At 39.4% G+C, this 24,208-nt stretch overlaps 1 protein-coding gene across 8 annotated transcripts in view; it reads left to right on the top strand.

The window, feature by feature from the left end:
- Positions 1-24,208, top strand: part of Svil (supervillin) — a 226,297-nt gene that overhangs the window by 162,073 nt on the left and 40,016 nt on the right. For 6 of the 8 annotated variants that reach the window (XM_078023452.1, XM_078023450.1, XM_078023451.1 and 3 more), the window contains 9 exons: positions 636-670; positions 1,234-1,295; positions 1,995-2,134; positions 3,735-3,830; positions 5,566-5,809; positions 6,207-6,780; positions 7,739-7,964; positions 15,733-15,862; positions 20,341-20,388. In XM_078023452.1, coding sequence (XP_077879578.1) covers positions 636-670; positions 1,234-1,295; positions 1,995-2,134; positions 3,735-3,830; positions 5,566-5,809; positions 6,207-6,780; positions 7,739-7,964; positions 15,733-15,862; positions 20,341-20,388 — 1,555 coding nt within the window. The remainder of the gene's footprint in view (positions 1-635; positions 671-1,233; positions 1,296-1,994; positions 2,135-3,734; positions 3,831-5,565; positions 5,810-6,206; positions 6,781-7,738; positions 7,965-15,732; positions 15,863-20,340; positions 20,389-24,208) is intronic. The other 2 variants (XM_078023455.1, XM_078023456.1) reach the window with 2 other exon arrangements.

Here is a 24,208-nt window from a genome sequence, read left to right as displayed (position 1 = left end):
TTACCAAAACTGATGGTCCTGATGCTATTGACAAAGGATGTTGGTGATTCCATTACTCTTCTATCTAATCTATTAGGGATGTTTATTTGTCTTACTTAAATATATTTTAAAAGAAATATTGACCTTCTCAACAGTATCACCATATGGTTTTAAATTACATTCAGATGGTAAGAAGAAACATTATTTTTCTTCATTTGAGGTTTTTAACTTCTTTCCACTCTTGTTCAAGTAGAATCTGAATTAAGTATTGGCCAAGTTTTCAGTGAAAATAAGAAAGGAATTTTATATTCATTATATTATACTCATTTTCAGGGTAAGATATATTTAAGTTTCTACGTTATCATATGTTCTTTCATAGAAATGATAGTTTGTCAAAAAAAATTTATCATGAGTCCTGTTTAATAACTTGTTTGTGATCCTGGGTTTTCTCCACGAAGTGTTCACTTGGCTGGGATTTTGTGTACACGCTTTCCACAGTGTCAGTTAACAACTATATGTGTGTGCATTCACAGCTAGGATGATATTCTTTAAGAGAGGTCAATTGCATCTGTATTTTAACTTTAATGTGATGTCTTATTTGGATCTTCCAATCCCACCACTAATTCACTGTTATTATCTGCTAATATCTCTTCTAGGTATACTTCAAGTTCAGAAATGCCAACTGTTGAAGGCAAGTATCCATTTTCCTTTTTCTTCCTTCTTTCTGATCTATCCAAATTAGATTTAAAAAAACAAGATTTTTTTTTTTACTTTTTTGTGGGGGAGAATAAGACTATGGAAATTGTTTATTTCTTACTTTCCAGCAAATGTGCTGTGAATATAATAAAATCTAGGAGAAAGTTTTTAATGAGTTTCCTTATTTTTGATGAGTTAAGAAAAATTACAAAGTGAACAATATAGAAACAACTAATTGAACCCAAGAAGCAAGTTTTTCTTGTTACTTGCTCCTGTACAACAATAAGATAAATCCCTTTCATAAAATCTATGCTTGAATCTCCATTGGTTAAATATCATCTGAACACAGTTTGGTTTGGTTTGGTTTGGATGACACTAGGAATTAGTTTCTTTTTACTGAACAGAAAGAATGGGCTAGTCCCAAGAGGAAAATATTACCAGTTATTTTGGTTCACTTATGCTTGTTTTTAAGGGATTTCCAGGTCAATCTTGGAAAACGGTCTGGAGACATTTACATTTTGAAACGATGTTCAATTTTTCTTTCACGGCTTTTTACAGATGAAGAAAAGGTAGATGAACGAGCCAAACTGAGTGTTGCTGCCAAGAGGCTGCTTTTCAGGGTAAGATGTGCAGAAAACTTGCTTAGAAATCATAACCCCTATAGAGGGAGACTCCCAAGGCTCTGACTACTTCGCACACTCTGAGAGCCTGAAAGTTCTCCTCATTTGGCCCACCTGTTGTTCTCTTCCTATGCTGTGTTAGTCAACTTTTCATTGCTGCAACTAACTGCCTGAGACAATGAACTTAAAAAGAAAAAAGTGTGTTTTGACTCATAATTTCAGATGTTCCAGTCTGTTATCAATTGTCCTATTGCTTTGGACCTGTGAAGAAGCAACACATCATGGTGGGTAGCATGTGGTGGAGGAAACTGCTTACCTCATGGCAGCAGAGATGAAAGACAGAGAGGAAGAGAATGAGCCCCGCAATCCCTTTTTTAGGGCATTCCCTCCAATAACCTAAAACTTCCCACCAGGACCTACCTCTTGAAGATCCTACCACCTCCCGATAGTGCCAAGCTGGAGGGACCAAGCCTTTAACACATGGGCCATTGTGGAACATTTCAGATCCAAACTATAGCATATGCTTTGACAGATTTTGTCCCAGCTCTCCCAGCCTGACCCGTTCACTCCTGATGAGGATGCATGGTTCTCATTGCTCGCCCCTCCTGTGGATCTTAGAGGAGGACAGAGTAGAGACATTTCACTAGCCCGATTTCCTTTCCTTGGATTTAGAAGATTCCTCAGTGTTTCTAATCTTAGGAAATGGAGAAATCATTTGAGGAAAAAAATGTCCCAAAGAGATGCTCGAGAAACCCAGCCGTGGAGCAAAGGCTGCGCCGCCTGCAGGACAGGTCTCACACCCAGCCCATAACCACTGAGGAAGTCGTCATTGCCACCACGTGAGTCTCCTGTGGGATTGCTTGGCCTCGGCTGTAAAGTCTCCTCTTGGTGGGGGTGAGAGGGGGAAGATTTGAAGAATTTTAGATAAATATGAGGCAGTATAACCAAATTATAATAAGTGCATATGTGAATATGTTGCATGTACCCACTATTACTTATAATTATAAGGCATCAATTAAGACTTTTATTTTTTAAAAAAGGAGACAGTTGAGAGATAGGTTGGCCAGAAGTCAGAGAAGTTGGTTTTTCAAGATTTGCTTTACTACTACCATCTCTCTAAGCTTTGTAATGAGATGCACCGCTTATTGTAGCTTCTTGAAAAATATTGAGGAATTTTATCCATGCAATTGGGGGTTTTGTCTCCATTTTTTATTTAAAATGTAAAACATGAAAGTAGATAAAAAATAACGAACCCCGAACTTCAGTGAATCATTGTCAACTCCTGTAGCCCCATCCCCTCCCCTTTTCTCCTGCATTATTTTCAAGCAAATCCCAGACATCACTTCATCCATGAATATTTCACTATTTATCTCTAAAAGATAAAGATTCATTTTGTTTTTGAATAGCCAGCAAATATGTTTTTTAATTACTTGGAAGTTTGATGACTTTCCAAATCACAGGATGTCTCTTTTGAGCAATATGTTCCAGTATGTGCAGAATTAATTTCCCAAAGTAATTCATTCAAAGATAATGGCTTCAATCAAATGCAAATTTTTATTAATTTTTTAAAAATTGTTTTTGTGGGCAATTGACATCCCAAAAGGCCTCATCAGTTTGTTAAAATAAATTATAGAGTTGTTGGTATAAAATAAAAAACAGATACCTTTGGAAGCAAGACAGTAAATAGAGGAAGAATCAGCACTTTATAAGGCTCAGCAAAACTCCTTTGATATATCTGTAGCTTACATGAGGATACTAATTCTTTTGGGGGGAACTTTTAAATTTATTTATTTATTCAAATTTGTTATATATGACTGCAGGATGCATTTCAATTCATAATACACATATAGAGCACAATTTTTCATGTCTCTGGTTGTACACAAAGTAGAGTCACACCATTTGTGTCTTCATACGTGTACTTGGGGTAATGATGACCATCTCATTCCACAGTCTTTCCTACTCCACTGCCCCCTCATTTCCCTTCCCTACCGTTTGCCCTATCTAAAGTGCCTCTATTCCTCCCATGCTCCCCCCACCATCTCCATTATGGATCAGCATATGAGGATACAAATTCTTATAAAAAAGAGAGAGACTGAGAACACCATTCTAAAATATGGGCATAATCTATTGATTTGCTGATAGCTGATTGTTGTTCGTTTTTTTTTAATTGCTTTTTTCAACAAGGAGGTTTATGCTAAAGATGAAAGTAAATCTACAAGCCCTGTAGCTATGCTTAGTGCATTTACTTTGGGCAGCCTCTTATTTTCTAAGTTTATAATTGCTTTTTGAGTTCGTTTATGGTTTTTTTTTCCTCTAAAGTAATTAGCAAATAATTTGGTAAAATATTTAACATTTCTGAATTTGAAACCATGCTTTCTTTAATGCTTCTTTTCTTCTCTCTCCTTATGAATGTTCCTTCTTTGGCAATTGCTTGTAAAGTGAATCTATCGCTGCTTCGTGTTCTGGGGTCACCCAACCTGTTATGACGAGACTTCCTAGTCCTACTGTAGCTAGGAGCTCTGTGCAGCCCGCCAGGTACCGGATAGAAATAGCTGCGTGTGGCACCGGGTGCAAAGGTGCTGGGCAGCAGAGGCATTTGAAAGCCTCGAATGCCTTTCATTTGTTTGACAAACAAGTTGGGGCAGTGAGTTGTTCCCGGAATGTGTGGCATTTTGTTTTGTCATCCTGCAAGCTACTGATAATGTCATTTAGGCTCTGCATGAGACAACACGTAGCCCATCTGTGTACGTCCTGTGTTGGCATTAGAATCGCACTAACTCACTTATCCATTTGTTTTGCTTCTGTTTTTTATAAGAATGGTCAGTCCTAAAAATTTTCATTTTTCATCAACTAAAATACTAGCCCTTAAAGATGAATAGAGTGGAAATTTTGATAAGACCCAGTTCTTTTAAGCATGGACACAAATACACATTTAAAAAAATCCTCCCTGTTTTTAATTTATAGAGAGACAATGCCCTTATATTTTAGGATTGAGATGATAATTTATAGTGTCTGATCATAGATATTTTACTGTTACATTTCAAATTGTAGCGTTTTAAAATTATGCCCTTAAGCCATGTAAATATCTCCTTTGTTTTACTCGCATGGGCCAGCACAGAAAGGCTAAAAATAAGAATAAAAGAAGTGAAATGACAGTGTAGGAATGAACTGGCAGTACCCAGGAGCAAGGCTCTCAGGGAAGCAGGCTCTTGTCCTCCCAGCTTGTGGCACTGGGCTCAGGAAAGCCTCGAAGGTTCAAGTGGCCTTTCTCACCACCTCATTGCACCTGGACGCAGAGACTGCTCTTTGGTCTGGGACAGCCTGTGAGTCAGTGATCAACTGCAATGAAGACAGAATATGCTTCTTACTAGATTTGAGAATTAGATTTGCTAGTGGCAAAAGGGATATTGTCTTAAAAACCATTGGAGAGTCACAGTGACCTTGGAAGTCAAAGCCTTACTTTTCCTAACTGGAAGATAGAGGGATTTATTATTATTATTATTATTATTATTATTATTAGTAGTAGTAGTAGTAGTAGTAGTAGTAGTAGTAGTAGTAGTAGTATTTGGGTGGGGATGCTAGGGATTGAACCTAGGACCTTGCACCTGCTAGGCAATTAATTGTTTTAACACTGAGTTCCATCCCTGGCCTTTGTTGGAAGGATTAATAATCACCTGAAATTTTATTCACTTTTAAAGTTATTGAGAATGAGACTTTAGAACCTTTTAAAAAGAACTGGTAGAGAAAGCTATAAGAGAAAATGCTACACAAAGGCAAATTAAAAATCTGTGTTGCAGATTCTGTTGTTGACAGATAACCATATTTCCAGTTATTTAAAATAAATAACTGGAAATGAAATGATGAAATGGTTATCTCCTGGACATCTTTGAAGAATATCTGTCCATGCCCTAGGTAATGCCTTCTGACTCCGTTAGCCTTACTTACTTATGACACTAATGCATCTGTCTCAGAGTATGTCCTACCCAATTTCAGTTCCTTTAATAGGAAATGTACTGTTTAGAAATAATTCAGAACTAAAAATCTGCTTGTTGTAGAAATGCTAATTAATGCTAGTGTCCCAAGCCTACTGTGCTACTCACTTCTTGTTTAATACCTAAGCAATTGCTTACCCTCATCCTAAGTTTGTGTAGAGGAAAATAAGCCCTTTGCAAAATTAAGTGACATTTTGAAGAAAGTTAACATATAAAATTAGCAGTGGGCTTTTGCTCCTTTTCACCTACATCCCTGATTTTCACTCCTTCCCTTTCAGATTACAGGCATCTGTTCACCAAAAGGCTTTAATCAGGGACGAGGCAAATGAGGGCAAAGATTCTGCTGAACAAGGAGAACCTGATTCCTCCACTCTGAGCTTAGCAGAGAAGTTGGCCTTGTTTAACAAATTGTCCCAGCCGGTCTCAAGAACTATTTCTACCCAAAACAGAATAGACATGAGACAGAGGAGAATGAATGCCCGCTATCAAACCCAGCCCGTCACACTTGAAGAGGTGGAACAGGTGAGTACACTGTTATTTCGTTCTGGTGTGTGCATATGTTCTTAAAACATAGCACAGTATACTCTTAGGTTGCTGATATAATTAAGGCAGTCTGCCAGCAAACTGTGTTATGGACAGGTAATTTGATAATAATTTCATTCCTAAGAATTACATTTCTCTTGTTTTTGTAATTTGCATGTGAGTTCTGAGTCCATTTTTGGAGACAAATATATATATGCCAACCTTCTTCCCCTCCCCCACCCCAAAGGTTTTGTTTGAGATGTATTATGGTTTATCACTGAGATAAGCAGTGAAATGTACCAAATGTTGTATTTCAGTTTGTGTCAATCCAAAAACCAAAGTTTATGTAAATATTGCTTTTCCACCGGTTTTTTACTTTTTAACTGTGTCCTCCCAGGTTCAAAATGGGAAACTCATTCCCTTCTCACCTACTGTGAACACATCTGTGTCCACCATGGCCTCTACTGCCACCCCCATGTATGCAGGGGATCTTCGGACAAAGCCACCTGTTGATGACAGTACAGATACCACTGACTATAAGTTTCCTTCTCCGATAGAAAATGCAGACTCTCCAATAAAAGGCATTCTGAAATCACAAGCCTGGCAGCCTTTGGCAGAGGGTAGTGGGAGCAAAGGAGTGATGAGAGAATTTGGAGAGACAGAAAGCAAGAGAGCTTTGGCTGGAGACAGTGGTATGAAGAAGTACGGGTCCTATGAGGAAACAGAACTATCCTACCCTGTCGTTGGCAGAGTCAGGGAAGGGGATGGCCATAAGGACTCTAAATACCCTGCTCCAAGGAAAGGAAGCCTGGAACTAGCTAACCCCCACATCGCTCATCTTAATGAAGAACCAAAGGAATTTTCCACTGCTAAAAGCAGTGCACAAAGAAACCTGGACTTGAAAGACAGGCAGCCCTTTGAGGAAAAGGTGGACATGGAGAATGTCACAAAAAGGAAGTTTTCACTCAGAGGTAAATTACTACTGTTCCTCCAGTTTTCTATGACAACAAAATTTTAAATTTCTGCTTGATTTGTTGCATGTATATTTGTAACTCCTTTTAACTAAATTATAAACACAGTTCGTAACTAGTATGGCTCAAAAGTGCAGTGTGAATCCTCTTCTCTCTTCAGACCTCTCTTCCCCTTGAGTCCAGCATGGTCAGTGGAGTGATCAACTTTTTTTCATCAATAAAAATGACTAAAACCCTTTCACACACCCTGGTTTACCTGGTAACTGGTGTCATTGACTTATACAACAGTCTTCTGGGGTACTTAGCTCTCTTGACCCCTGGTTTACCTGGTAACTGGTGTCATTGACTTATACAACAGTCTTCTGGGGTACTTAGCTCTCTTGACCCCTGTTTTACCTGGTAACTGGTGTCATTGACTTATACAACAGTCTTCTGGGGTACTTAGCTCTCTTGACCCCTGTTATAAGTTGAAGGTCCAAAAGGTTCAGGGCTGGATAAGCATAGGGAACGGGACTTTGAACTAGTCTCTCATTTCTAGGCTCTTTCTTTCTACACTCCTGTTTGGAAGGCTAATAAACTCTACTGCATGGGACTTTAATCCTCTTTCTATGTTTGCATACAATAATACTGTGTAAGTTAAAGGTTTGGGCTTTTGAGTACAACACACTTAAAATATCAAAGTATTGTTTGGGAGAAGTAGAAACCATCCCATGGTGTGTAATGGAAACTAACATCCTGGGTCTTGTGCCTAGGAGACAGATGGATCTGCTGTGTGGAGCAATCCACCAGGAAGTTTAATTTTCTCACAGAGTATAGCTGCAGATTTGCATAAATCCAAGTGCACTGGGTGACGTGCCATGTGCCCACGGATTAACTCCAGGGCTGTACTGTTGGGAGGTGAATAGCTGGAGGAATGTTAGCTGGAGGAGTAATGCTGATGTCGCTCCTTTTCTCCCAGCCTCAGAGTTCGGGGAGCCTGCTTCTGAGCAGACAGGGATAGCTGCTGGGAAAACTATTGCTCAAATAGCAACCCCAGGGTCCTGGAAGCAAGAAGATTCTTCAGAACAAGTACAGGAGAAGTACTATAAGAATCCATGTAGCATGTTTGCTGTGGGAGAGACCAAAGCGCCAGTGGAGGAAGGCATCCTTGATTCGCCTAGCAAAACCATGTCAATTAAAGAAAGGTAATAAGAGTTAATGATTGGAAGTAATTCTATGGGGAAGGAGCTGACAACTGGTTGTAGAAAAAGATCTGGGTAATGGACCAAGATGAAGTCAAGAATTCAATTACATATGAGAATGTGCTGTGATATTAGGATAATTCTGGAAAATCAAGATGTTTGAGAGTGAATTGCCTTTGCCCCAAGCGCCTGGTTTAGCAATGCTGATAGGCTCCCAGTTCCAGACTCCAATGAAAAAACAAACAGAAAAGATTTTTCATTGCTTTATTTATTTGCAGTACCCATTTCTTTTATTATGTTAAATTCTTGGAAAAACAAACAGAAAAGATTTTTCATTGCTTTATTTATTTGCAGTACCCATTTCTTTTATTATGTTAAATTCTTGGATTATCTAAGGATGGGAGTTGAGTTCTTGGCTCTTTCTGTTTCAGAGACACATGGTTTGAACCAAATGCCCAAACCACTTCTGATTGTAAAATAATTACAGAGGGAATGAAGATAAATTAGTACATACAATCTGCAGCTTTGGAATTAGAATCTCTAACTCTTTTATTTATAGAAAGTAAGATGAATGACTTTTCTTAACAGCATTTATTTAGAATCCATATCTCCCAACAACTCACAAGCTCAGGAGCAAATCAAGAGCCTTATGAAAGCTCTGCAAATGTTCTACCAGTGAGCTACACCCCCAGCCCTAGAAATTTTGTGTCAGGTAATAGCTCTGAACAGATTACATTTAAAGATCAGATAACACTGTAGCCTCATTTCATTCAAAAGACTGATGTATTTGGGAGGAGAATATATTTATTTAAACAGGACATATACAAAGAGTAGAAACTAAATCATTTTAGGATGTATTTTTCTTATATCTAGTCACAGTTGAGTTAAGGTATTAAGAAGAGAAAAAAATGCAATAATGTTAGGAAAACTGGATTAGGAAAAGCTACATCAGCTTCCTTGTATAACTAGCAAAGCTGTTTCCACTGTCTGTTCCTAGGATTCTGTCCACCTGGACCTTCCTTGGCACCCCCAACCAAACAGAAGTTCTCTGGCTTTGTCAGGCACGGATCACTCTTATTTTTCTAGATGTCTCGCATGATGCCTAGGATTATATGTCTAACCACAATGAAAATTCTATTTTACAAGATAAGCTTTTCGAACATTATTCATCAAAGTTTAAATGGATGGAGGCTTTTTCAATTGTCAAATTAATAAGATTTTAAATCTTCTTGGTTTTCACCCTTACTTATTTAAAATCCACAATAAACAAGCCCTGGTCGGCTGAAGGGGAACAGGGGAAGGCACTGATGGGGTTAGTTAATAGGAAGAGTGATGTCTTGAATGAGGGACACAGTTTGGCTCATCTTGGCATCTTTATAAAAACCAGGCTTGCTGGGCACAGTAGCACATGCCTGTAATCCCAGTGAGTCAGGAGGCTGAGGCAGGAGGATCGCAATTTCATAGCCAGCCTCAGCAACCTAACAAGGCCCTAAGCAACTTAGCAAGATTTTGTCTCTAGATAAAATATTTAAAAAGGTCTGGGGATGTGTCTTAGTGGTTAAGAGTCCCAAGGTTCAATCCCTCTTCCAAAAAAACAAGCCACACATTTGATCCCAGAGATTTAAGTATTAAGGACTAGTCAGGTAAAGAGGAAGAGATATAATTTAAGGGAAATAGTGATAAATATCATATTCTGATGTTTTCTAGATCAGAAAATATTTGTTGGGTAAAATTCCAGTAGCAAATGCTAATACCATGCCATCGTCTTTCAAAGGCTTCTAAAGGAGGACTCCTCTTCTGCAAGTATCTTCTCTCTGTTGGGATGTAGGACTTTTGATGGAGAAATTTGTGTCTATCCACTATGCAATAATATTTCTTGATTTACTTGCCTTTCTTTTTTTAAAGCAAATTTGAGTTGATCTGTATTTTTCTAAATGCAGTTTTAATCCTAAGGTAAAATTCTCATTTTTAAAACTGTGAAGTACTGTAAAGGTGTAGCTTCTGACCCCTGGCTTTGTGGACATCTGAGAAGTTCAAGGGTAACTATAAGATTTCTGTGAATGTATGTGCTATGTACCTATCAACTACTAGGAGCCCTAATTTACCACAGTCCTGAAGAGGTTCCTGACCCCAGTCAGTTCAGAATACTGATAGTTAGAAATGCTTTAAAAATATTCAGTTGGGCTGGGGTTGTGGCCCAGTGGTAGAGTGCTTGCCTAGCCTGCACGAGGCACTGGGTGTGATCCTCAGCAAACATAAATGTAAAATAAAAGATATTGTGTCCACCTAAAAAAATAAAATTAAAAAAAAATATTTAGCTATTCAGTTGAATGGTTAAAAAGGTATATTTTTAAAAAATATAAGGAAGACTGGGGATATAGCTCAGTGGTAGAGCACTTTTCTTGCTTGAGGCCTAAATTCAATACTCAAGACCTCGTTTAAAAAAACAAACAAACAACAACAACAACAAAAAAAACCGAGGACCACCTTATTCAGTAGCTATGCTTATAGTGGATTTTGCTAAAGCAAAATGTATTGAAATATATTGCCAGGGATCATTTCCCCCTTACCTTGACAGTACTTTTATTCTTTCTTTGTTGGAAATACCAAGCAGTCCATCCATGATAACTGCTCTAATTCTTCCCTTTTGTTAAAGCGAAATGACCAAGTTTGACCTATTTCAAATAAGAATGTCATTCATATGTCTATGGGGCTTTTTTTTTCTTGGGGTGACATATGCCCACAGGACTTTTAAACCTTATTCCAACTCCTCCTGACTGCCTCTTTATGCCTAATTATGCTTATCAGTCCCAGCAGTCTTTAGGACCATGGTAGTGATGGGACTGACCCCAGGGGCAGGTCTCACACCCTGGTACCTGTGAACAGCTTGCCTCCTGTTCAGTTAGGTGTTTTAGCAGCTGTGTTTGTTCTAACTAGGAGAATATATGACAAGGGAACAGAAATTCTAGCCAGAAAGACTTCACTCTCCCTCTGTATTAATTTTCTCAATTCACATGTTCTTTACATGTATTGTTAAAAATTTCACTTTTATTTTCAAATTTGAACTTCTAAGAAATAGAGCCTGGCATCTGCAGATTCCATGATCCTATCTTCTAACTTACTGTACCCTCAACTGTGCAGTTCTGTCTTCCTAAACCTTCTGGCATTGGCCTCCTTCCTGTTGAGGACTTGACTCTATGGAGTTCTCCACAGGAGTGTCACCAAGTATCCTGTGTTTCCCTTGGCATTTCACTTGAGGTATCTCATTTGCTGTTTCCTCTAGAAAGGAAAAAGCATTATCCCTATCTTGTAGAATAAATGTGTAGAAACTAAGGAATTATAGAAAAGCCTCCATATGCTACCATTTTAGAATGTTTTCATGCTCACATGTTTTCTGACATCTAGAATGCCAAGCTTGAACCATTAATCAGCATAAAACTTAGAATGCAATCTACTTTTTTTCCATTGGGTCAATAAAAACCACCGATTTATAGTTGTCCAAATGATTTAAATTGTCCAAGTTCCATTGGGAACCTCTTTGGTAAGTACTGTGAACCACATAATTCAATTTCTTAGGGATAAAACCTTTGGCATCTGTTAAAAAGCATATTGCGCCTTGAGAAATCTTATTTCCACAATTTCTGAAACTACTGCATCTGAGTTCTCGTACTGAGGGTTGTTGGGTCAGGGGAGATAGCTGAAAAGGGGGAAAAGAGCCATCCTGTCACCTAAGGAAATCGTTAAGAGTATAAGGACAGTGAATTCCTTAGAATGTTGAAGGAGCTGCCCATGTCTATCCCCAGCCTCAGAGGGCCAGCTGGGGTCCCCTGAGTTCTCTGCATGCCCCTCCACCACCTTCTGCACCCCACTCAGCTAGAGGTATATTCGTGTCTCCCCAGCAAACTCCAGGTTCTGACCACCAAAAGCCCCCCAGATTGATGTGAATGAGAATAAGGACAAATAGAGGCATGATTTGCCTCTGCCCTCCTCTCCTTTTCTCATCTTTAATTTGTCCTTCTTTTGGTCTATTTGCTGTAGTTATATAGAGGAAAGAGATTGTGGAGGCTGAATGTCCACGACCTAGCTGCGTCTGACAAGGGCTTCACATAACATGGCAGAAGTTCAAAGGAGACCCAGGACTGTGTGGAAGAGGCAAAGCAGTAAGGGCAGTCTTGCTTTATAGCCACCCACTCTTAGGGTAACTAATCCAGTCCCAAGAGAGGATGCAGGGAGAAAGACATTAATTCCTCTTAGGACCTAATATCCCCTTAAAGGCCCACCTCCCAATACTACCACATGGCAACCAAATTACAGAGTTCCAGAGAGGATAGACCATATTCAAACCATAGCAGTTTTTCTTTTCAAAGATATATTGGGGACTAGGAGTGCAGCTCAGTGGTAGAACTCATGCTTAACATTCCCAGAGCCCTGGGTTCAGTCTCAGCATCAAGTAGATAAATAATAAATAAAATATATTATTTGTTAATTCTGCCAACCTGCACACTAGTCAAGATCAAGATCTAGTATAACTAACTAATGAGTGCTTTTGTGCTCTGTCCAAAATCTCTTAGGTGCCTCTGTTTCTTTGAAATGAGGGGAAATTTCTAAAGAGAAAGAAACAAAAACAATACCATATTAGGGACACATGTTTTCTTGTCCCATATTTGACCCAGTCCTTACTTTTATGAGCCTGAAAAACTTGTTCGGACCAAGCAGGGCTCACAGGCCAGAATTCCCTGCTGAAAAAGTGTGGGCTGCGGCAAGAGGAGCAGACATTTCCCTGGGCAGTCTGGCAAACACATGTCATGTTGGCCCTGGGCCATGCCTTGGGGTTCATAGGCGAATGCAGTGCCACTCACTGGCTCCACAGCCTCAGACTAAGCAGATGCCCACGCTCTCCACATCGCAGCCTTGCAAATAGCACTTGGACTTGGCAGATGTTGAAAGCACTGACAGTTGTTTGAATTGCACAGGCAGGAATTTATGTCATGTGTAGGCCCCAACGTTCAGCCCTCTCCAGTATATAGCGGTCTGCAATGAGTTGGAGGGCTGGGAGACTGCAGGGGGAGAGAACACATTTGGAAAGATCCCCTGCCCTCCTCAGCTCGTTGAACACCAAGTAGGAAATCTAAAGGGACAGGAATCATGCATTTAACTTACAGTGTGTGTCATTTGAAGTTATTCATCATTTGTACTCTGTATGCCAGGGCTGGGTCCAAGTACCATGTGGGCTCAATTGAAGCACAGTTTCTTCCATATTATTTTGGTTACTCTGTAGTCTTTGGAAGTCCATGATGATGACCTTGCCAGCACATCTAGAAGCAAAATTTTAGGAGTTTGGAATGGAAGAATTCTTTCAAGGCCATCATGGGAAGAGTGGGGAAAATATTATAAGAAAGCCAGAATACTGTGCTATTCCTGAAAGAGTAAAGCGAACTGTCTCTGATCAGCTGATGCACTAATGGAGTAAAAAAAAGCTGTCCATCGGGGGACAGGGTTTGGAATCACACCTCCTGCCCCACTGAGATGCAGTGGGACCTTATTCCACAAAGCCCTTTTCCCATGTGTGGAAAGGGGCCCTCTCTGTCGAGATAGGAATAACAATATCTGCTTTCTTAGAGATTCTTGCACAGATCAGCAGAGTGTAAGGTGGACTATAAAGTCATTCCAGATTCCTCAATTTGTTTTTCTCTGAATCAGTTCCATACTCCTCAAACCAGCCACCAGGGAAACCACACCATTATTTAGGTGGTATTGTCACTGCTCCAAACATTTGGCAGCTTCGTTTCGAGAAGGTCCTCAAAAATCATACCCTGTTATTTTTAAGAACCTCAATTTGTAAGGATGAATTTGATGATTTTTAATTCTCTTAAATCATTTGGAATCCAGCGCGGTTAACAAGGTGTATCGTCAAGATAAATAATTACTGGTCTGAGTCAAAGGTGAGGTTAGAGACAGAAGCTGATTCAGTTTAAAGAAGAGCATCAATGAAATGGATGTCTCCTTCTTAAGGGAGTGTTTCCTTCTTAATTTGGTTATTAAAGTACTGATATTCTTACTTTTCGAAAGTCTCATTTATTGATGCTTTGAGATCTTGGAAAGCTCCAGTGCAGAATGCCAGATACTAATTATTTCTTTTAGTGATGTGAGTTTGTGAGATTCTATTTCTATACTAGAATAAAACTGACTCATCCAAAATAATTGGAAAAGAGATAAATTTTAGTCATCATCTAGTAGGAAATGCAGATTAAAACATTTAATGGAATTTAGATATTGTGTCCAAGTTCATGAACTTGCCCTTGCAACCTGCAGAGTGCTCCCAACATTGTAGAATATAAGACTAAATGGGATCTTGAGCTATGTGAGATCTGCCTTTTATACCTGTTTCATTGAATGAACACTTGAGATCTTATCTGCTGCCCCATAGCAGAAACAAAGAAAATAAAAGGGAAGAAAAAGAAAACAAAGCAAGAGATTTGGAGATAGAGATAGGTCCAAAGTTTGAACTCCTTCCTCTTTCAGGCAATTCTTTGCTTTATGTCTTACTTTCCATTATTTGACTGGATGACTAGAAAGTATAAAGTATGATTATGGACAGATTTTTTTAGATATAAATATTTTTTGTATTTTTTTTTTTGTGTGTGTGTGTGTGCTGGAAGTTGAACCCAAGGCCTCATGCTGGCTAGCAGCACACACTCCACGGAGCTACATCCCCAGCCGTAAATTCTTGTTTAAGTAATACTGAATTTGTTTTCTCATTTGTTAACAAAACTTATCACAGAATATATTTTATCCCATTTTCTATTCAAATATTTTACAGAATCAGGAAAGTTAGTAGCAGAAGGGCCTTTAGAGATTTTCTTGTCCAGTTTCTGATAAGACAAATCAGGATAGGAAGCAACATCCGTGAGCGGAGATAATAGACTAGAGCTCATGCTGCTTAACAATGTCACTGTTTATGCATGGTGCCCATTAGGCTGGGCCCAGAGAAACAGAGGTCTAGTCTTTTTTTTTTTAACCTTAATTTTAAATTGTTTGAGCATCAGCTCCAATAAATTTAATGATCACTGCCTTTTTGCCTTTTATCTGTCCCATGTTTGTACAACTTAGATGCCTAAGACTAACTCGGTTATTTTAATACAGTTAGCTGAAACAGCTCATGTTCATGAATGTTACTTTTCCGATATTACAATATCTAAGCTGCTTTATGGCAAGTCGCATCATAGTTGAGCTAAAGTAGGTCAGATAACGATCTCAGTTAATTAGATTCTTTTTCTGTATATATCTTTCCCTTGAGAAAAGTTGCAATAATAATTTTTTAAGTAGGTTTATAGAAAATAGTTTTTTGTATTAAGATGCATTGGAAAAAAACAAGTTCATTTGGAGGAAAAAAGAACAGGGCTTAGAATACAGAAAGAGAAACAATTATAAACATCATAATTTATCTTTGAAATGCATGATATTAAGATATTTTCAGTGTTTTATACCTTGATTTTTTTAAACACTTTTTTTCTGCAATATTTTTGTTTTCCTGATTTAGTGTTATTTCATCATGTGACCAGAATGGGCCACTAGAAGATATTTTTCTCTAGGGATGGTGACTTTTTTTTTTTTTTTTAAATCTCTTTCTTGCTCTCAGCCCAAGGTCAAGGAAAAAGCAGAGATAATCCTTTGCTGAATTGATGGTGCATCTTTAGGACCATCTTGGAAAAAGAGACTTTCCTACGTTTTCAGAGTTTGGTGCTGAATTCTTGGCATGTTTTCCTCCTAGATTGGCACTGTTGAAGAAGAGTGGTGAGGAAGACTGGAAGAGCAGAATTAACAGAAAGCAGGAGTATGGCAAAGCATCTGCCAGTGACAGCCTGCACATTCAGGAAGTGGAACAGTCGCTGAAGAAGAAGGTAAGGTTTCCAAGTTAGGAGAAAGCGTCTTCACTAGCATCACGCTTGCAAGTGCGTCAGGTGGAACAGCATGTGAAGCTGCACTGATTCCTGCTCTGTGGAACCTGAGCACTCTCTTGCCTTTAGGGTGCACGCTCCATCTGTCACAAAGCTGCTAACATTAATCAAAAGGTCAAGCCTTGAGATGTTATAGAATCAGTAACAGCACCACCACATAGTACGTCAGCAAGCAAGTGCCTGAGTTTTAAAATATGTACACAGCTCAAACCTTCTTAAGTGAAATCTGGCTTTTAGAATGTGATTAAGGCTTTCCAATGAAAAACTTTAATTCACCACTAACAGCTTGTAAGTTGCATATAAAAACATGGACTTGAATTTCCCATGCAGAGGTGTAAGATCTACGTGTAAAAAAATAAGGACATAACTGTGGCCTGCAAGTTACATTCTTTATAATTTTAAGCCTGTTTCATGATGAGGAGGTATGCCTTTTATTGAGAATGTATAGCAATATGTGTTACAAGCTTAAATAAAATCAAATCATGCATGGTGATCCATACTAGAAGCATCTCATATACGAGAATATTGCTGGGTTGTTAAATTAGAAATGTAACGATGACCAGCCTTTGACCTCAGGCTTTCAAAGCTGATGGTGACTTCCCTGCTGGCTGACCCTACCACTGCTTGCTGCCTCTAGGGGAAATGATGCAGCTGAGTCACACCCACTGGCCAAGTTCCAAGGTTTAAAGTCTTCAAATAGAAAAGAAAAGAAAAAAATGTTCCACTTAGTCAATCCTTTGAACCCCTTCTCACTCTAAAACAAGCATCTGAAGGGGGGGGGGGCAATGACCTTTAGTCCCAAGCTACTCAGGAGGTGAAGGTCAGAGGATCACTAGTCCAAGAATTCAAGACCTGCCTGAGCAACAAAGAGAAACCCCATCTCAAAAATAAAACTATGCATCTGTGGAAAAGAGAAAATCTGACTTGACCTTTATGTGTTAAGAAACTTACATAAAAATGAGAAGATCCAGAACATTGAGTCAGGGGCTCTGACACTATTTTATATAGTACTTCTTTTTTCTTTGTTGTCTGTTATTTTTTTGTACTGAAGATTGAATTCAGGAGTGCTCTACCACTGGACTACATCCCTAACCCTTTTTATTTTTCACTTTGAGACAGCGTCTTGCTAAATTGCCAAGACTGGCCTCAAATTGGGGTTTTAGGCACGCACCACTAAACCTGGGTTATGTACAGAACTTCTGTGTCTACAGAGGTGACACTGAAGTGGAAACTTGAATTCTTTTTTAACACATGGTGTTAAAGATAATGTCTGAAGATGTTTAATTCTCAGCCATGTGTGAAGTTCTCAAGTATAACTGGACACTAAAAAGTATTTGAGTTCTCTAGCTGGAGACATACGTGGTGTTAAAGATAATAACCAAAGACATTTAATTCTCAGCTACTTATAAAGTTCTCCCTCTAACTAACTAGATATTGAAAAGCATACATATGAAATCTAGATTTCAATGTAAAAGAAAACTTGATCCCTCAACTAATGTATCCCCAGGGCCTACAAACTTTATTTTCTAAAAAATCTTGGGGCCAGGGGTAAAGCTCAGTAACAGAGCACTTAACCTACTATGCACGAGGCCCTGGGTTCAATTCTTATCGCTACAAAAACAAAGGACCTTAAAATCATTGGTTTAAAAATAACACACACTTGTAATCCCAACAATTTGGGAGGCAGGAGGATGGCAAGTTTGAGGGCAGCCTTAGCAACTTGGTAAGACCCTGACTCAAAATAAAAAATAACAAATAAAAATAATTAGGAAAGGGTGTGTAGCTCAGTGGGAAAGCACTCCCGGGTTCAATTGCCAATAACAAAATAAAATAAAACAAACTGGGTGCTGTGGTATACACCTATAATTCCAGCTACTTAAGAGGCTGAGAGGCAAGGAGGATTGCAAGTTTGAGGTTAGCCTGGGCCACTTAGTGAAATCCCATCTCAAAATTAAAAAAAAAAAAATTAAGAGCTGTAATTGCCACTCAGTGATAGAGTGCTCCCCCATCTTGTTCAAGGCCCTGAGCTTAATACCTAATACCACAAAAAATAAAAACCAAAAACTTTTAAGATGGACCTCATTAGAAGAGCTGTCAACTAATATGTGGTAGCACCAAGCAGTGTCAGATATCTTGTTTATCATTTTAAAACATGCAGACTGTCTTGTTTTAAAAGACACATCCTTCCCTAGCAGACTGTCCCCTTTGGCAGGTGAATATAAAAATGAAGCTAAGAATCAAAAGGTGAGACAGATCCCTGTGGATGGTGAAATGTGCTACTGTCCCCTTAGGAGAGTGAGGGTGACCTTGGGCAGTAAGTATCAGAAGGGTGTGGGGAAAGGATGAACCTGGACTGTCCAGACATATAACTAAGATTGCAAGAAGGCAAGAGATGCCAGGTTGTTCTGAGAGTAGAAAATCCAGTGACACAAAGCAATAGGACTTGAGCGCCTCGTGGGTTTCAGTGTGACATGCTGCCAGGCTCATGGGTGCCACCAATTCTGTAGCCACAGTGAATTTACTATTCCTACTCCTTCTTGGTGGCCTACTTCACTTTGGACCCCAGACAATAAGCTCTTTAAAGTTAAACTAAGTCAATCTATTTTAGGCCTTTGCTGTGCTCATTGGGAAATCTCAAATTCCGTTGAGGTCAGGTTGTTTTCCATGTGGCCTCTGACGACCCCCTGGTTCATTCCATCCCAAGAGCTGGCTGTGCATTTCAGGCACACTTTGACAGCACGCAGATGTGGTAGGCCATGTGCATTAGACCTGGGCTATCATGAGACTCCCCACACACAGCTGAGGAGTGCTTGAGAAGTGCCACTGCTTGCCTGTCTAAATGTGCCCTTGGAAAAAGAAAGACATGGATAACATACACATGAAGATGGGGGCTTGCTGCATGGGATATCTGGGCTTACCATGGAGAGCTGCTCAGCAGAGGGGTATGGGAAGTTTCCATCTTTACCACCCAGGGTAGAAAGGAGCGGGTCTTACAGTCAGCTCATCACTTACTTCCCAATTTCTGAATTCATCAAACAGCACATATCATGATTATCAAACATTTTATACCTTGTCATCCTTCTGTGTGCAATGAGTGTAGAATGTGGGAATATAGAAGGGGGAGGACCTGGAGTGAGGACTCTGTAAGTCACTCCATTGCTACTATGAAAATCCACGACATACAGAGGTCCAAGGAAAATATCATGAGAGCCACACAGGTAATATAAATGTTTAAAAAACAAAATAGAAAAAGATGCCCTGACAATCTGTAATTGTTTTGTTTCTGCCAAGGGTGTTGTCCCAAAAGAAATTGAGGCATCTCAATTTGAAATCTTGTATAGTAATATTGTCCTATTTTAGTCCATAAATAGCTTTGGAAGAACTAGGAGTTTTCCTTTCTGTTCTGAAATTGTAGTCATCCTCAGAAAAAATGGAACTAAGCAACAGTTCCTTGCTTTCCACTTTTATTCCCCTCTAAATCAGGATTCATGACTTGGAGGTTAAGAGCACTAATTATTTACCTAGCTAACTCTGTCATTTCTTATGAAAAGTCATTCAGGTTCCTGGTTTCTCTACCTCTCTCTCTTGCCACCCTTCTTTTTCTTTCTCCTATACTTGATTTAGTCTAGGTTAGTGCTAACCTGACTTATACATTTTTACTTCTTGTAGCATATAATTACTTCTAATGATAGTAAAGCCATTTGGATTGTAAATTTGGCCAGGTCCACCCTGAATGGAATGTGTGCACTTGAGCATGGATTGTGTCCAGTTTCCTCCAGAGTAACTCATTCCATCAGAGAGAGAGAGAGAGAGAGAAATGAAACGAGACAAAGTCGTAAAGAAGTGATTTGGCAGAAGTCTATTACAACTAAATTATAGTTCTTTATTTTAACACAATAATTATCTTAAGTTCCAAACACATTTCAATCTATTCAACATTACAACATACATATGATTCCCATGTCCTCTTGTTAAGATAATCATAAAAAAAAGATAATCATCCAGTGTATAAGACCTTTCCAGGAATTTTAAAAACCTTTACAGAATTGGATACTGAAAACCTGCACCTATTTCTGAGTCCCAGTTAAGGACTGGATATCTGGTACTATGCTAAAATTCGAAGGAGGTAAATCTGCCACATTTATATTCTAATTGCCTGCTATTCTTCAGAATTCCAAACCACAATTGTCAGTTCAAAGAGCAAGGCTGAGAGAGAATGCAAGGCCCTAAATTAAAGGCTGTCCTCCTGCCCTGCCCTTGGGGAATGAGTTCACTTGATGTTTATGCCACTGGATTGTGAGCACGTGCTGCATGCTTCTAATTGAAACAGGGCACCAAATACTTGAAAATGATGGTGAGACCCTAACTAGACTCTTCTCTTCCAATTCTCTGCAATGTCTCCTATTTGTTTTAACCTGTAGGAAGAAGGAGGATTTACAGATGATAATGACATTTCTAATCTGCTTTGGGTAAGCCTGACTCTAACACAGGTTTCCTTCTGTAACTGACTCAGTGGGTTCCTCCTTTGGTGAGTGCAAAGCCAATATGCACAACCAGGAGATAAAAGATTAAGGAAAGAAGATTACTGGAGAGAATTCTCTAAGAAGTGCCTCTTCCAACAAAGAAACCAAGGAGCTCATGCTGGGGAAATGCACATATTCCTATAAGAAGAGCTGGTTATCCAATGTAGAGATGGGCACATTGCTGAGCATGCTCAGTTTGAAATCTTACAACCTCCTGTGTTCAAAAAAAGGTAGACAAGTTTGCCTCTGGGCAGGGAATTTAGTATTATAAAGAGCAAAGTTTATTCTAGGTCATCAAAAAAGAGGGAGTCAGAGTGACTCAGCCATTTTGGTTTCTCTGAAGAGCCTTATCTCTAAACAAAATGAAACAACTTTAAAGGAGCATTAAGTGTAATTTCAAGGGGCAGGCGCTTATGCACGCACTTGTGTGCTTGGAAATTGCTCCTAAAATTACCTGCCCAGTGTCGAATATCTCCTCTAGATAGGGGCCAGGGCTACACCTCCCTGCAAGCCTCCGTGCCCTCTCTGTTTGCTTTTCATATTTCCAGGCAGGATGCATCCTTTATCCAGCATGGAAAGAGGATCCAGTATTCTTACATTATTTTTTAATCATATAATGAAAGTACCTCAAAGAAGGTGATTTTTTGTTGTTGTTGTTAAATGTTAAAACCATCGATGAAAGTCCTGGCTCCCTGTCTGTCATTGAGTTTCTTATATAAATTGCAGGTAATCCTCCCATTAACTCCGTCAATTACTGCACAAAACTGACTCAGGTATTTGCACTCTGTGCTTGTGAAGATTTATTTTAGCATCCCATTTGAGAAAGGAACCCTCTTGAAAAGAGAACTGAAATTGCAATGAGTAAATTAACTTTCTGTTAGAAAATTCATTGTTTTTTGTCTCACCCCCAACCCTCCCCTCCCTTCTCTGCTCTGATAAATCTTCTCTTTTCACCTCTAATCCTCTTGCTTTGCTCTATAGGAACCTGTATATGCTTCTACTTATTCTCCTGCTATACCTGCTGCCCATAAATACCTGTCTTTTGTATCTATTAATCAGGTGAGGAAACACTACTCATGTTAAGCCTCATTGCAATTTCTGAGCAGTGGGGAAGGACTTTTTGGTTTCAGTTGGGGAAGTAACTCATTAGCTTCATGAGTGTGTGTGTGTGTGTGTGTGTGTGTGTGTGTGCGCGCACGCGCGCACGCACGCATACACGTGAGTGTTTATATATAAGGGAGTCTTATGATTGTGTGCCAGTCTGTTTGTATGTCTGACAGTGTGTGTTTAATCAGTTCCTATATTTAGGGTTAGTCAACATGTTACAGAGATGAGGACTTTGGAGAAACTGAGGCAATGCAAGCCTCCCCTTCAAACCTTGATCCTTGTGATCAGGTCAGAAGGATTTCAGACAGGTCGCTCAGAGTAACAGGAATAAGTTTATTGAAGGAATTGGAAAAGAGAAAGGGGACATTCTCAAAGGAGAGAATGGGTCCTCTCAGAGATGAGAGACAATGTGCTTCTCTTGCACTCCACTTTTATTGGGGATACCAGAGAAGTTTCCAGAGAGTCCCACCCAGGTCCACCTCTTGACTGGCAGCAGGATGACGTCAGACTATTAAGTTCTCACTGCCATGACAACTCTAGGTCACCATGGCCCATAATGATTGGTTCCAATTGGATTCTTATCCATACATTCTCACAGATTTTATGGTTAGGAGGAATTATCCTTATTTCCCAGAGTTTCAGGATCTGGTCTCTCAAAAAGGGTCACAAAAGCCTCCCCCTTCAGGGTAACTTGAGTTCCTCTTATCAACTTTATTTCAGGCCTGCATTTCTCCTGCAGATAACAGGTGGTTTGCTAAAGAATGTGATATGTCCTGTCCACTTAGGCCAGACAGAGCTGCAGGAGAATTGCTTCTTAGAAAAGATAGCATGTGGGAGTCAGCTCAGTGGGCCCATTCTATAGAATTATTCCCACCATTCACATATGTCTGTCCCCTAACACACACATGCAATACCTTTAGCTCTGATTTTTAGGTAGACCTGACAGTATGAATTAACCTTGCTTTCATGAAACTGATTTAAGGAAAAAATTCCCCTTTCCATTTGCAAGCTGTGAATCCTAAGTCAAGACAGGAGCCCATGGCCTGCACCAGGGTATTCATTGCCCTAGCTAGGTTAGGATGTTATCTTGCTTAGCTTAGAAATATATGTGGATATGGTAGAGGCCATTCATGTGTGGAACAGGGAGAAAGAGGCAGTCTGATATGAGCTGCTTACATTGGTCCTGTTGAAATGAGAAACTATAGACCTCCCTGCATCCTTCCCTCCATCTTTACTGTATCTTGACTAAACCCCACCCCAAAAGGGAGACCTGGCCAGTCTAAATGATGTATGATCATTTTTAAAGCTAAAAATGTTCACACTTGTTTGTTATTCCCTCAGGATGTCCTTGATGTCATGATGGCTGTGTTAAGTGGCCACATCCATATTTCCATGACTCCCAGGTTCTCATCTCCCTCCATTGTGGGAGCTGGACTGGGGCCTTCCCTCTAGAGCTCAGTCCCCTCATCAGGACTGGGACTTTATTACCTCCAGGTTGCCTCTAAGTAGCAGTGGTCTGACTTCACCGCTGCTTCAGGGCCAGCAACCGTGGGACTGGAGGCTCAGGATTTCACCTGTGAAGCTGAATGAGAGAAAAGTAATCATCTTTTTTTCCCCCCCTCTCCATGTTAAACTTTAGGATAAGTGTGTCAATATCTACAAAATGTCTTCCTGGGATTTTGATTAGGATCACAGTGAATTTATAGATAGAGTAAGAACCGACATCTTGAAAAAATAGTCTTCCTGTTTATGAACATGTAATATCCATCCATATATTTTTAATTTAAAAAAAAATAACGTTTGCCCCAGTATTATCAGAGTTCAGATCTCTCCTTTTCTTTCCTCCAGCCATGCCGGTGTCTTAATATTGAATGATACAGGGATTCAAAGAAGAAAATAGAGCATTAAACACTACACAACCTCTGTCTAAAAGGACTATTTACTTAATCTCTCTGGCAGGCTTCAACATGCATTGCTCTCCTTCCTCAAGTGTCTCAAGGATGTACCAGAACAAGATTTTGCTTTCTTTCAGTCCTTTTGTTTTAAGAAATAGTAGATGGTGACTAGATTGGATTATGATTCCTTCGAGGTCTGAGCATAGGACTTTGAGTCTTTCTTCATCTTTCATTCAGGCCTCTGGAAGCTGCATGAAGTGACAATCTCTCTTGAGGAAGCAAAGCTAAATTTCTTTAAGAGTGCACAGAGTTTTGTCAATTGATCTTATTTCTATGACTAAACATCTGCTCTAATAGTTGCTTCCGATAGTTGAGTTTACCTAGATATAAGACAAAAATTTTAAAGTCAGATCCCAACATTTTCTTTTCAAAAGCTTTCCATTTATGAAAGCATTTTACCCTTAAATCTCCCCAACATCAGTACTAAGTGTAATAGTTCCAGTCTCTCGCTGTGTCACGTCCCTGTGTAAAACGTATTAAGTGACAATTTCTATGATTTATCAGTAGTTCAGAGACAAAAGCTAACCTTGAAAGCATTCTTACCAATCGATCCTTTCCAAGGTATCCAGCTGTATCCCAAGTCTCTGTCCAGGCCTACCTCTCCCATCCTCTCTCTCTGCCTCTCCCCACTAAATTTATGAAATAATAGCTATCTCCATCTTCTCTTATCCTCTCTCTTACTCTTCCAGGCAATCCTAAACATT

The sequence above is a fragment of the Ictidomys tridecemlineatus genome, chromosome 10, assembly GCF_052094955.1.
Source record: "Ictidomys tridecemlineatus isolate mIctTri1 chromosome 10, mIctTri1.hap1, whole genome shotgun sequence".
Taxonomy (NCBI): domain Eukaryota; kingdom Metazoa; phylum Chordata; class Mammalia; order Rodentia; family Sciuridae; genus Ictidomys; species Ictidomys tridecemlineatus.
The sequence above is the reverse complement of the archived record's forward strand: the minus strand, read 5'-3'. Positions and strand labels throughout refer to the sequence as shown.